Raw genomic sequence first — 9,784 nt, forward strand, 5'->3', positions numbered from 1 at the left:
AACCGGAAGTGCCGGTTGCCATGGCGGCCGCATGGGCCTAGGCCGAGCGTGGGTGAGTGAGAGCCTGGCGGTCCCCTCCGGCTGGGCTGGCGTCCCCCGGGAGGGGACACAGGGACCCCGAGCCCTCTGACAGGACCCCAGCCCTCTGCGGGGGGCCATCACACCTGGGAGACGCAGGGGACCCCTCTGACATGGCTGCCCCGTGGGAGGGGGACCTATGGATCCAGGCCCCCTCAGATAGGGCTGCCACCTCCCCTCGGAGAAGACCCAGGGACACCTCTGGCAGGGCTGCCATTGCTTGGGAGGGGACACAGGGACCCCTCCAACAGGGCTGCCATCCCACACTCGGGGGGGGACGGGACACGGGGACCCCGAACCCTGTGACATGGCTGCCCCTTGGGAGGGGGACCTATAGCCGCAGGCCCCAAAGAACGGGCTGCCATCCTCCGGGAGGGGACAGAGGGACACCTCTGACAGGGCTGCCACCCCCTGCACCCCCCCCCCCCCCCCCCCCCCCCCCCCCACCCCCTGGGAGGGGACACAGGCACCAGCCGTGTGCCCGAGTGTCCGTCCCCTCTCCGTCTCACCCCCGCTGCAGCGCCAGGGGCTGGCTTCACTCCAGGCTCGGTCTCCCACCGTACGTCCATTTGGGGACGCAGCACAGATGGGTTTCCCCGGGTGGCAACAAGCATGGCCCCCGCCTTCTCGTCCCCCCCCCATGATGGCTGTAATAACATCAGCGCTCTTCCCCAGCACCGCCGGGTGGTTTAATCTGCCGTCGAGATGACTCAGGCAGAAATAAAGCTGTGCTCCCTCCTGCTGCAAGAACATTTTGGGGAGATCGTGGAGAAGATAGGGACTTATCTTGTCAGGACGGGCACCCAGCCGCTGCGGATGATCGTCAATGACACGGGGCTGTTGCTGGATCAGGTACGTCTCAAACCCGCCCGCATCGGCTTTAGCCTGCCTGCGATCGGAGGCGTTAGATAACGCAGCCTGGACCGCGCTGATATCAGCCCGAGCTGTCCGTCCCCACCGCTGCTGCTCCTGAAGGACACACTGGTAGGAAAACCTTGAGAAGGACAAATGAGCGCTTTGCTGCTTATAAAAAACAAACAAAAAAATCAGGTGGGTTTTCTTAAGCGGGATAGATGGTTCGTTATCTCACTTAAAAAGTAGTTTGGGAAAGAGGAGAGTAACTCTGACTTCTCCGTAGGGAGCAAAGTCAGGGAATAGAGCCCAGAGCGACGGGGACGATGCGCAGGGGACAAGATGGTGGCACAAACACCGGCAGCTCAGCACCGGGGCGGCTGGCAGCGGGGGGAAAACGGTGCCGGCGCGGGGAGGAAACGCTCCGCCACCGCCGTGAAGGGGGGTGAGCGCAGCGTGGGCTTCTCTGTCGCGTAACCGAGCCCCGCTCTGCCTCGGGCAGGTTAAGAAAGCCCTTTGCGTCCTCATCCAACACAACCTGGTGACGTACCAGCTGCAGAAGCGAGGTTTCGTGGAGTACGAGGCCCAGTGCAAGCGGGTCCTGAGGATCCTCCGCTACCCGCGTTACATCTACACCGCCAAGACCCTCTACAACGACACGGGCGAGCTCATCGTGGAGGAGCTGCTCCTCAACGGCAAGATGACAATGAGCGCGGTGGTGAGGAAGGTGGCGGACAGGCTGACCGAAACGATGGAAGGTGGGAAGCTCCTTTCCTTAAAAAAAGGGATCTGGGAGCGGGAGGAGGTGCAGCGGCTGCTGGAGGCCGGTTTTGCTCGGTGAACGTGGTACCAGAGGCTCTGTGGGCTGCGTTACAGTGGAAAGCTGGCCATCAACTTGGAGAAGGAGCCACCCAAAGTGGCCTCGCTGCCAGAGGGGTTATAAATTCTGCCCCCCACCCCAAAACGGCCTCCGAGCAGCCCGTTCGTGGCGATTCTTTGAGGACCACAGCGTCACCTCGTCCTCTGGAGCCGCAGGAACAACCCGGGGCTGGCAGAGCTTGACGCCGCCATCTCTCTCCTCTGGCCTAGACGGGAAGACCATGGATTACGCTGACGTCTCCAACACGTTTGTGCGCCTGGCGGACACGCACTTCGTACAGCGGTGTCCGCTGGTCCCCGAAACCCCCGAGACCCCCGACGCGCCGCCTCCCCCTGCGCCCACGTTGGTGATCAACGAGAAGGACATGTACGTCGTGCCCAGGCTGAACCTCGTAGGTGAGAAGCCCCCTCGGAGTGACCCTGGGTGCTACCAGGTGGTTAGTGGGGTGTCTGGGGAGCGCTCGGCCGCACGCTGTTCACCTGAGAGCGTAACAATAGTTTTTAAAAGCAAAACGCCGTCTTCTTTGCTTGACAGGGAAAGGGAAACGGAGACGATCGTGCGATGAGGAAGAGAACGGTGAACACAAGGCTAAAAAGCAGAAGCAAGATGGAGGAAGCTCGGAGGTACTGGGGACGCTGAAGCAATGTCGCCCGCGGCTCTCCGGGGCTGTAAATCGGAGCCGGGTCTGCAGCGCGTGGCAAGGGTGGAGGCAGCTGCCTGTTGGGCAGGACGCTGCCTGTCTCCCGCATGTAACCTGGGCTGGGGACGCGCCTCTGTCCCTCTGCTGCCAAGGGCTCAGCTCCTTCCTCCTCCTCTGAGCTTACGGGCTCGAGGGATCCAGCATCTTCCCAAACACGTTCTCCTGGGGAAACCACACGAGCAGTTTTGTGGCTCCTCTCCCTCAGTCCCCTCCCTCAGTTTTTGTGGCCCCTCTCCCTCAGTTTTGTGGCTCCTCTCCCTCAATTTTCGTGGCTCCTCTCCCTCATTTTCGTGGCTCCTCTCCCTCAGTTTCCGTGGCTCCTCTCCCTCAGTTTTTGTGGCTCCTCTCCCTCAGTTTTGTGGCTCCTCTCCCTCAGTTTCGTGGCTCCTCTCCCTCAATTTTCGTGGCTCCTCTCCCTCAGTTCCGTGGCTCCTCTCCCTCAGTTTTTGTGGCTCCTCTCCCTCAGTTTTGTGGCTCCTCTCCCTCAGTTTTTGTGGCTCCTCTCCCTCAATTTTCGTGGCTCCTCTCCCTCAGTTCCGTGGCTCCTCTCCCTCAGTTTTTGTGGCTCCTCTCCCTCAGTTTTGTGGCTCCTCTCCCTCAGTTTTCATGGCCCCTCTCCCTCAGTTTTGTGGCTCCTCTCCCTCAGTTTTTGTGGCTCCTCTCCCTCAGTTGTCGTGGCCCCTCTCCCTCAGTTTTGTGGCCCCTCTCCCTCAGTTTTGTGGCTCCTCTCCCTCATTTTCATGCTCCTCTCCCTCAGTTCCGTGGCCCTCTCCCTCAGTTTTGTGGCTCCTCTCCCTCAGTTTTTGTGGCTCCTCTCCCTCAGTTTTCGTGGCCCCTCTCCCTCAGTTCCGTGGCTCCTCTCCCTCAGTTTTTGTGGCTCCTCTCCCTCAGTTTTTGTGGCTCCTCTCCCTCAGTTTTCGTGGCCCCTCTCCCTCCGTTTCGTGGCTCCTCTCCCTCCGTTTCGTGGCCCCTCTCCCTCCGTTTCGTGGCTCCTCTCCCTCTCGCTGTTCCCCCACAGCCTCCGCCCGACGACGGCATTTACTGGCAAGTCAACATCGACCGGTTCCACCAGCATTTCCGAGACCAGGGGATCGTCAGTGCCGTGGCCAACCGCATGGATCAGGTTCGGGGAAGTGCTCGGAACCTCCTGCCGTCGCTCTCCACGTCACGGGGGGAGCTCGGTGGTCGTGGGGGGGAGGTTTGACACCCTGCTCCGGGGCAGGCAGGGGTGGCCCACCTTCGGGTGCTGCTGCGGGAAGAGCCCAGGAGGGAGGCTCTCCCACACCAAGGGCCGTTTCCTTCCCCCCTCGCCAAAACCAGACCAGCAGCGAAATTGTGCGGACGATGCTGCGGATGAGCGAAGTCACCACGTCCTCCAGCGCGCCGTACACCCAGCCGCTCTCTTCCAACGAGGTCGGTTCCTGCCCCTGCGAAGTCGGGGTGCAGCCGAGGCCGTTCTCCGCTGGCGCGGCTCCGGCACCGGCTTTGGATCGGGCAGGAAAAGTCTGTAACGCACCTGCAGATTTAGGCAAGCTGCTTATCCCATTTTACCCCCACTTACATTCTGCCTGGTTTCCCTCCCGTAGATCTTCCGATCTCTGCCAGCTGGATACAACATTGCGAAGCAAGTTTTGGACCAGTACCTCACCCTGTTAGCGGACGACCCGGTAAGAAACGCCTGATTATCTTTGCTGCCCTAACGCAAGAACGCGGTCGCGTGAAGAAGTCAAATGCCGCTCGACGGCGGCTCCTCGCCGAGCTCCCTGCGCCCCGAGTCTGGGCCACACGCTGGGGAGACCTCAGACCGAGGGGAAAGCAGTTTGCTACGGATATTTAAAAGACACTGAAAGTGTTAAAAAAAATACGGCCGATGTTCTTAGGCTGTAAAGATCAGAGATATTTTTTTTTTTTTCCCATAAAATCTATGTAGTACTCTTTACAATCAAGATTTTATGAAAGTCGGGATTGTTATTACTTTGGGACGTACTGAATTATGGTTTTTTTTCTTTTCTCGTAGCTGGAGTTTGTGGGTAAATCCGGCGACAGCGGCGGGGGCATGTACACTGTCAGTATCCTTTGGGGCTAAACGCCCTGACCCAGCGTTTCCCTGTCCGTAAAGCGATTCCCGCGTGCCGGTGTTATCCCTTGACCTTGACCTCGTACAGATCTTCACAAGGCCCTCGCGTCTCTGGCGACAGCCACCCTGGAGTCCATCGTGGAGGAGAGGTAAAGCGGGGATTTGAAGACTTCTTGACCCTTTCTCGCTCCCATCCGCCGATTTATTTTCCTCTCCCGCTCAGATTTGGTTCCCGCTGTGCCAGGATATTCCGCTTGCTCCTGCGAAAGAAGCATTTGGAGCAGAAGCAAGTGGAGGATTTTGCCATGATCCCGGCCAAGGAAGCCAAGGACATGCTCTACAAAATGCTGTCGGAGAACTTTGTGTCCCTGCAGGTGAGGGTGCCCGCCCCGCCACCGGAGCGAAGGTGACGCGAGGGGCGTGCGGGCGCAGGACGAGGTTTGGGGGCCGGAGAGCGGCGGCCGTCGAGGCCTCTCAGATCTCAAAGGCTTCCCCGAGCAAGAGCGACTGTCGCTCTCCCGCTCCTCACAAAACGACCGGCCGGGCGACGGCCGTTTCTGAGCATCGTTCCCGTGAGCCGGGGACACCGGCAAAACCCCGCCTCGGTCCCCAACCCCCTGTAGCCCCCGCGGGGACGCGCTGCACGGCGAAGCCCTCCCCCTCCTCTCGCCCTCCGGTAGGAGATTCCCAAGACTCCCGACCACGCGCCGTCCCGCACCTTCTACCTCTACACCGTGAACGTCCCGTCCTCCGCGCGGATGCTGCTGCACAGATGCTACAAGGTAAATCCCAGCCACCGCCGTGGACGCTCCCGGAGACCCGCCAGTGGCTCTGCTCGGTCCGTCTGTCCCCGAAAGCCACTGGCACCGGGCCGATCCCTGCCGGGTCCCCACGTGGCCTCCATCCACACAAATATTCCCAAGCAGGGGGAGGAAATCCAGGCCCCCAAGCGTGCTCCTGCTCCGGGCGATGGAGCCCAGTGGCTCTCCACCACCATCACCACGTGTGGTTCACCTCCACCACCACCACCACCACCACCATGTGTGGTTATTCTTCTCCACCACCACTACACGTGGTTGTCCTCCTCTACCACCACCACCACACATGGTTGTTCTCCTCCACCACCACCACGCGTGGTTGTCCTCCTCCTCCACCACCACCACCACCACCACACGTGGTTGTTCACCACCACCACCATGCATGGTTCTCCACCACCACCACCACCACCACGCGTGGTTCACCGCCACCACCACTGCCACGTGTGGTTCTCCACCACCACCACCACCCATGGTTGTTCTCCACCACCACCACCACCACCACACGTGGTTCTCCACCACCACGCGTGACCGAGGGTGGCTGTCGGGCCACCCCTATGTGTCCCCTCGCAGCCCCCCAGCCCCGGGAACGACGTGGCCGGGTGCAGCAGCCGCCTCCTCCATCCTGGGGACTCTCCCGGCTGGTGGCACCGGTGGCACCGGCAGTGCCGTGCCCGTTTCACCGCCCGTTTGGGGGTTTTGCTGGGGGAGCGCGGGCGTCTGCCCCCGCGGGTGGGGGCTCACCCTGCCCCCCTTCTCTTCCCTCTTCCCAGAGCGTGGCCAACCTGATCGAACGGCGTCAGTACGAGACCAAGGAGAACAAGTGAGCGCGGGGGCTCGGGCGTCTTGAGGAAGGGGGAGCGGATTGGGGACGGGGGGGCTGAAGCCGCCATTTCCTCGTCTGTCCCCGCTCCCCTCAGGAGGCTGCTGGAGAAGTCGCAGCGGGTGGAAGCCATCTTGGCGTCCATGCAGGCCACCGGCGCCGAGGACGCGCAGCTGCAGGAGATCGAGGAGATGATCACGGCCCCCGAGCGCCAGCAGCTGGAGAACCTCAAACGCAACGTCAACAAGTGAGGGGCGGCGGGAGCGGCGCGGCGCTGGCTGGGGGGACGGGGGGGGGACACACGGGGACCCGACCTCGGCCTCGGCCCTCCCGCCGCTCCGTCTGTCCCCCAGGATCGACGCCAGCGAGAACCAGGTGGACGAGACCATCTTTGTGCTGGAGTCGTTCATCGAGAGCACCGTGAAGAAGCCCTGAGGGTGCTCGGGGGGGGGGGGGGTGGACGGACGGACGGACGGACAGGCGTACACACACACACGCACACGCACACGCACACACACACACGCGGGCTGCTGTTGAGGACAATAAAGCAAAAGCCGCTGCTGCCACTGCCCGAGCGTGCCGTGGGGACCCGGGCACGGCGGTGTCCCCGCAGCCCGGCGCGGGTGGGTTGGGGTCCGGTGACGCCGGCGTCCCCCGGGGGGGGGGGGGGCGGGGGGGGGGGGGGGGGCTGGCGCTGCACCAGCGGCCGCCGGCAGGGGGCGCGCTGGCGGGAGGCCCCGCCCTGCGCGGGAAGGCTCCGCCTCCGTGCGGGCCCCACCCTGCGCCCCGGCGGCGCCCATGGCGGGGCTGGCGCGCGTGCTGGTGCACGTGCGGCGCGGCGGGCGGGGGGCCCGCGCGGTTCGGGCAGGTAACGGGGGGGGGGGGGGGGGGGGGGGGGGGGGGGGGCACGGGTGTGCAAGGGGGGGCACAGCGGGCTGGGGGGGGTGTGCAAGGAGGGCGTGCACAGCGGGACGAGGGGTGCGTGTGTGCATGCGCAAAGGTTGCACACTTGGGTGTGCGCAAGGCGGGGGGGCGCGAGTGTGCAGACAGCCACGTGGCGCGAGGAGGGGTGTGAGGGTGTGCGGGGGGGGGGGGTGGTTCCCCTGCGCGGTGCCATGGCAGTGGCCATCACCGTGCCGTGGCCATCACTGTGCCATGGCCATTGCCATGCCATGGCCATCACCACGGCCATCACCACGCCGTGGCCATCACCGTGCCGTGGCCATCACCACGGCTATCACCATGCTGTGGCCATCGCCGTGCCGTGGCCATCGCCGTCCCCTCCCCGCAGAGCGTCACCGGCACGTTCTGCCCCGCGCACGAGGACGCGGCAGTGGTGAGCTGCGGCCTGGACCGCGGCTGCTTCCTCCTCTCGGACGTGGCCTTCCCCGGCTCCACCACCGCCCTCCTCAAGGTGGGTGGGGGCCGGCGGACCCTGGGACACCCCCCCCGGTGCCAGCACCCGCCACCCTGTCCCCTCACGTCCCTTTTCCCGGCAGCGACCCTCCTTCTGCCCCGCCAAGCGCCTGGGGGAGCAGCCGGAGATCGCCCTCCCCGCCGAGCTGCGGGGCCGGGGGGTGGCCGCGGGGGTGGCCGTGCTGCTGCAGGCCAGCACCGGCCGCATCCTGCTCACCCGCCGCGCCAGCACCCTCAGCATCTTCCCCAACGTCTGGGTGCCGCCCGGTGAGTCCGGCTGGGGAGGGGGGGTGGCAGGATACGAGGTGCTGGTTACTTTGGGGTGCCCCTAACCCGCTGTGTCCGTCCCCCCCACAGGTGGGCACGTGGAGCCGGATGAAGAGGTGAGGGGACACTGTGGGGACCACACGGCCTCTGCCTGGGAGAGGACAGGGGCAGCGTGGGTTGGGGGGTGCTGGTGCACCCTGACACCCCCCCCCCAAATTCTCCTTGGCCGTAGCTGCTGGACGTGGGGCTGCGGGAGCTGGAGGAGGAGACGGGGCTGCGCCTGGAAGCGGGGACCTTCTCCTGGAGGATGCTCGGCCTCTGGGAGGTAACATCCTGCCCGGCTGGCGGGGGGCTCAGCGCCGCCACCACTCCCCGACAGAGCTGAGCACCCCTGGGTGGTGGTGGTGGGGGGGTGGCACCCGGTTGATGCCGCAGGACTCGGGGTGGCCCCGGGTCCCCCCTCCCATCGGGAAGCGCCTCGCGCCCTGCCGCTGTCCCCACAGTCTATCTACCCGCCCATGCTGAGCCGGGGGCTGCCGCGCCGCCACCACGTCGTCATCTACCTGCTGCTCCTCTCCGCCGAGCCCCACCAGCGGCTGGAGGTGAGCGCCCGAGCCGGGGCCGTCGCGGTTTGGCCCTGGGGTGGTGGTGGAGGGCCGGGCCAATTCCTCGCCTGAGCGCTGCCTCGGGGTTCAGGCCAGGATGCGTCCCAGCGAGAGCGAGGTGAGCGCCTACGCCTGGCTGGAGCCCCCCGTCCTGGAGGCCATCGCAGCCACGGAGGACGGAGCGGAGAGGTCGGGCGACGTCCCCAGCGCGTTGCCGGCCACCGTCGGGTGAGGACGCGCCTGCCGGCCCTGGGGGACAGGGAGCCTGGGGCCGTAAGAAATGGGGTGCAGAGCCCCATGACCTGCGTCGCCCCGTCCCTCATCGCCTCCCGTCTCTCAGCATCACAGAGCTGAGCAACGGCTCCTCCAGCACCACCCGGGTCCCCACCGCGACCTTCCTGAACACGGCGCCAGCCGAAGGGGAGGACGTGGAACGGGTCAGCACCGGCACCAAGTTTGCCCTTCGGCTCTGGCTGGATTCCCTCGGGGAGCAGGGGCGAGTCCGGCCCTAGGGCAGCCTCGCGCCGCCCCTGCAGCCACCGGGGAAGGGAATAAAGTCACTGCCCGCGGGGACCAGGGTCCGTGTTGCAGTGGGACGGGGGTCTCGGGTGGCGGGGAAGCAAGAGGGGAGCGGGAGGGGTGGGCACGGACCCTGCCCGCCACGGGAGGGGCGAGGAGAGGAGAGCAGGGTGGCTCGGAGGGGACACAGCTTGGGAGGCGGTGGCAGGATCAGCACCCAGGACTGGGGTCCCCCGATAACATGCGCTGGCTGGGCTGGGTGGGTTTCTTTCGGCTTCAGGTGGACTCCACGCATTACAGAAGCGGCTCCGAGGGGTTGAGCTGCCCCCACTGTGTTTGTAATAAAAACCGTGCTGTGTTTGTAATAAAAGAGGGGTTGTCACCCCGGCGGTACCTGGAGCGGAGCCACTGCACTTGCTGGGGGCGCGGGGTCCCACGCTGGGCACGTCTCGCTGCTCGGGGGAGGCCCTGGCTGCGGGGAAAGCAGAGCAGAGTTAGGGGACGGGGGTGAGCTGAGCCAGCCCGGTACCTTGGTGCAATCTCGTTGAGAACAAATCCCCCTCCAGCAGGGATTTCAGGAATCCCGAAGTTCAGAAACTCCAAAAACCTGTTCAGAGGGGTTTCGGAGCACGCTGAGAGATCCCAGCGCTCTCTTGCCCCCCGACTCCTGCTCGTCACACCAGAGCAGCAGCAGCAGTTTGGCTCCTGCTAAACAGGACCAGCTCCACGCGCCCGGTCACCGCACGAATCGG

General features: G+C 64.7%; 2 protein-coding genes across 3 annotated transcripts; both read left to right on the forward strand.

Annotated features, from left to right (window-relative positions):
- The first annotated feature begins 33 nt into the window (after window positions 1–33).
- Window positions 34–6,672, forward strand: POLR3C (RNA polymerase III subunit C). Of its 2 annotated transcripts, XM_050912359.1 has the most exons (15): window positions 34–52; window positions 754–930; window positions 1,433–1,688; window positions 2,020–2,205; window positions 2,345–2,433; window positions 3,529–3,633; window positions 3,831–3,923; window positions 4,097–4,177; window positions 4,528–4,579; window positions 4,676–4,736; window positions 4,811–4,961; window positions 5,268–5,369; window positions 6,176–6,225; window positions 6,323–6,472; window positions 6,579–6,672. In XM_050912359.1, the coding sequence occupies exons 2-15, from the start codon at window positions 784–786 to the stop codon at window positions 6,658–6,660; spliced, it is 1,605 nt and encodes a 534-aa protein (XP_050768316.1). In that variant the 5' UTR covers window positions 34–52; window positions 754–783; the 3' UTR covers window positions 6,661–6,672. The 2 variants fall into 2 exon arrangements, with proteins under 2 accessions (XP_050768316.1, XP_050768317.1); XM_050912360.1 differs by lacking the exons at window positions 34–52; window positions 754–930 and adding an exon at window positions 988–1,128.
- Window positions 6,673–7,023: 351 nt separating this feature from the next.
- NUDT17 (nudix hydrolase 17) lies at window positions 7,024–9,118 on the forward strand. Its single transcript, XM_050912361.1, has 8 exons — window positions 7,024–7,094; window positions 7,513–7,639; window positions 7,725–7,908; window positions 7,999–8,024; window positions 8,141–8,233; window positions 8,412–8,510; window positions 8,605–8,741; window positions 8,854–9,118. The coding sequence occupies exons 1-8, from the start codon at window positions 7,024–7,026 to the stop codon at window positions 9,023–9,025; spliced, it is 909 nt and encodes a 302-aa protein (XP_050768318.1). The 3' UTR covers window positions 9,026–9,118.
- The last annotated feature ends 666 nt before the right edge of the window (window positions 9,119–9,784 follow it).

This window comes from Gymnogyps californianus, chromosome 29 (assembly GCF_018139145.2).
Source record: "Gymnogyps californianus isolate 813 chromosome 29, ASM1813914v2, whole genome shotgun sequence".
NCBI classification, from domain to species: Eukaryota; Metazoa; Chordata; class Aves; order Accipitriformes; family Cathartidae; genus Gymnogyps; species Gymnogyps californianus.

Bases quoted from the DNA above. Each gene is read 5' to 3' on its own strand.
- POLR3C (XM_050912359.1), top strand. From the start codon at position 784: ATGACTCAGGCAGAAATAAAGCTGTGCTCCCTCCTGCTGCAAGAACAT. The intron at 2,206-2,344 runs GTGAGAAGCCCC...TTTGCTTGACAG, and splicing joins GCCCAGGCTGAACCTCGTAG to GGAAAGGGAAACGGAGACGA. The intron at 4,178-4,527 runs GTAAGAAACGCC...CTTTTCTCGTAG, and splicing joins CCCTGTTAGCGGACGACCCG to CTGGAGTTTGTGGGTAAATC.
- NUDT17 (XM_050912361.1), top strand. From the start codon at position 7,024: ATGGCGGGGCTGGCGCGCGTGCTGGTGCACGTGCGGCGCGGCGGGCGG. The intron at 7,095-7,512 runs TAACGGGGGGGG...CGTCCCCTCCCC, and splicing joins GCCCGCGCGGTTCGGGCAGG to GCAGAGCGTCACCGGCACGT. The intron at 7,909-7,998 runs GTGAGTCCGGCT...TCCCCCCCACAG, and splicing joins CAACGTCTGGGTGCCGCCCG to GTGGGCACGTGGAGCCGGAT.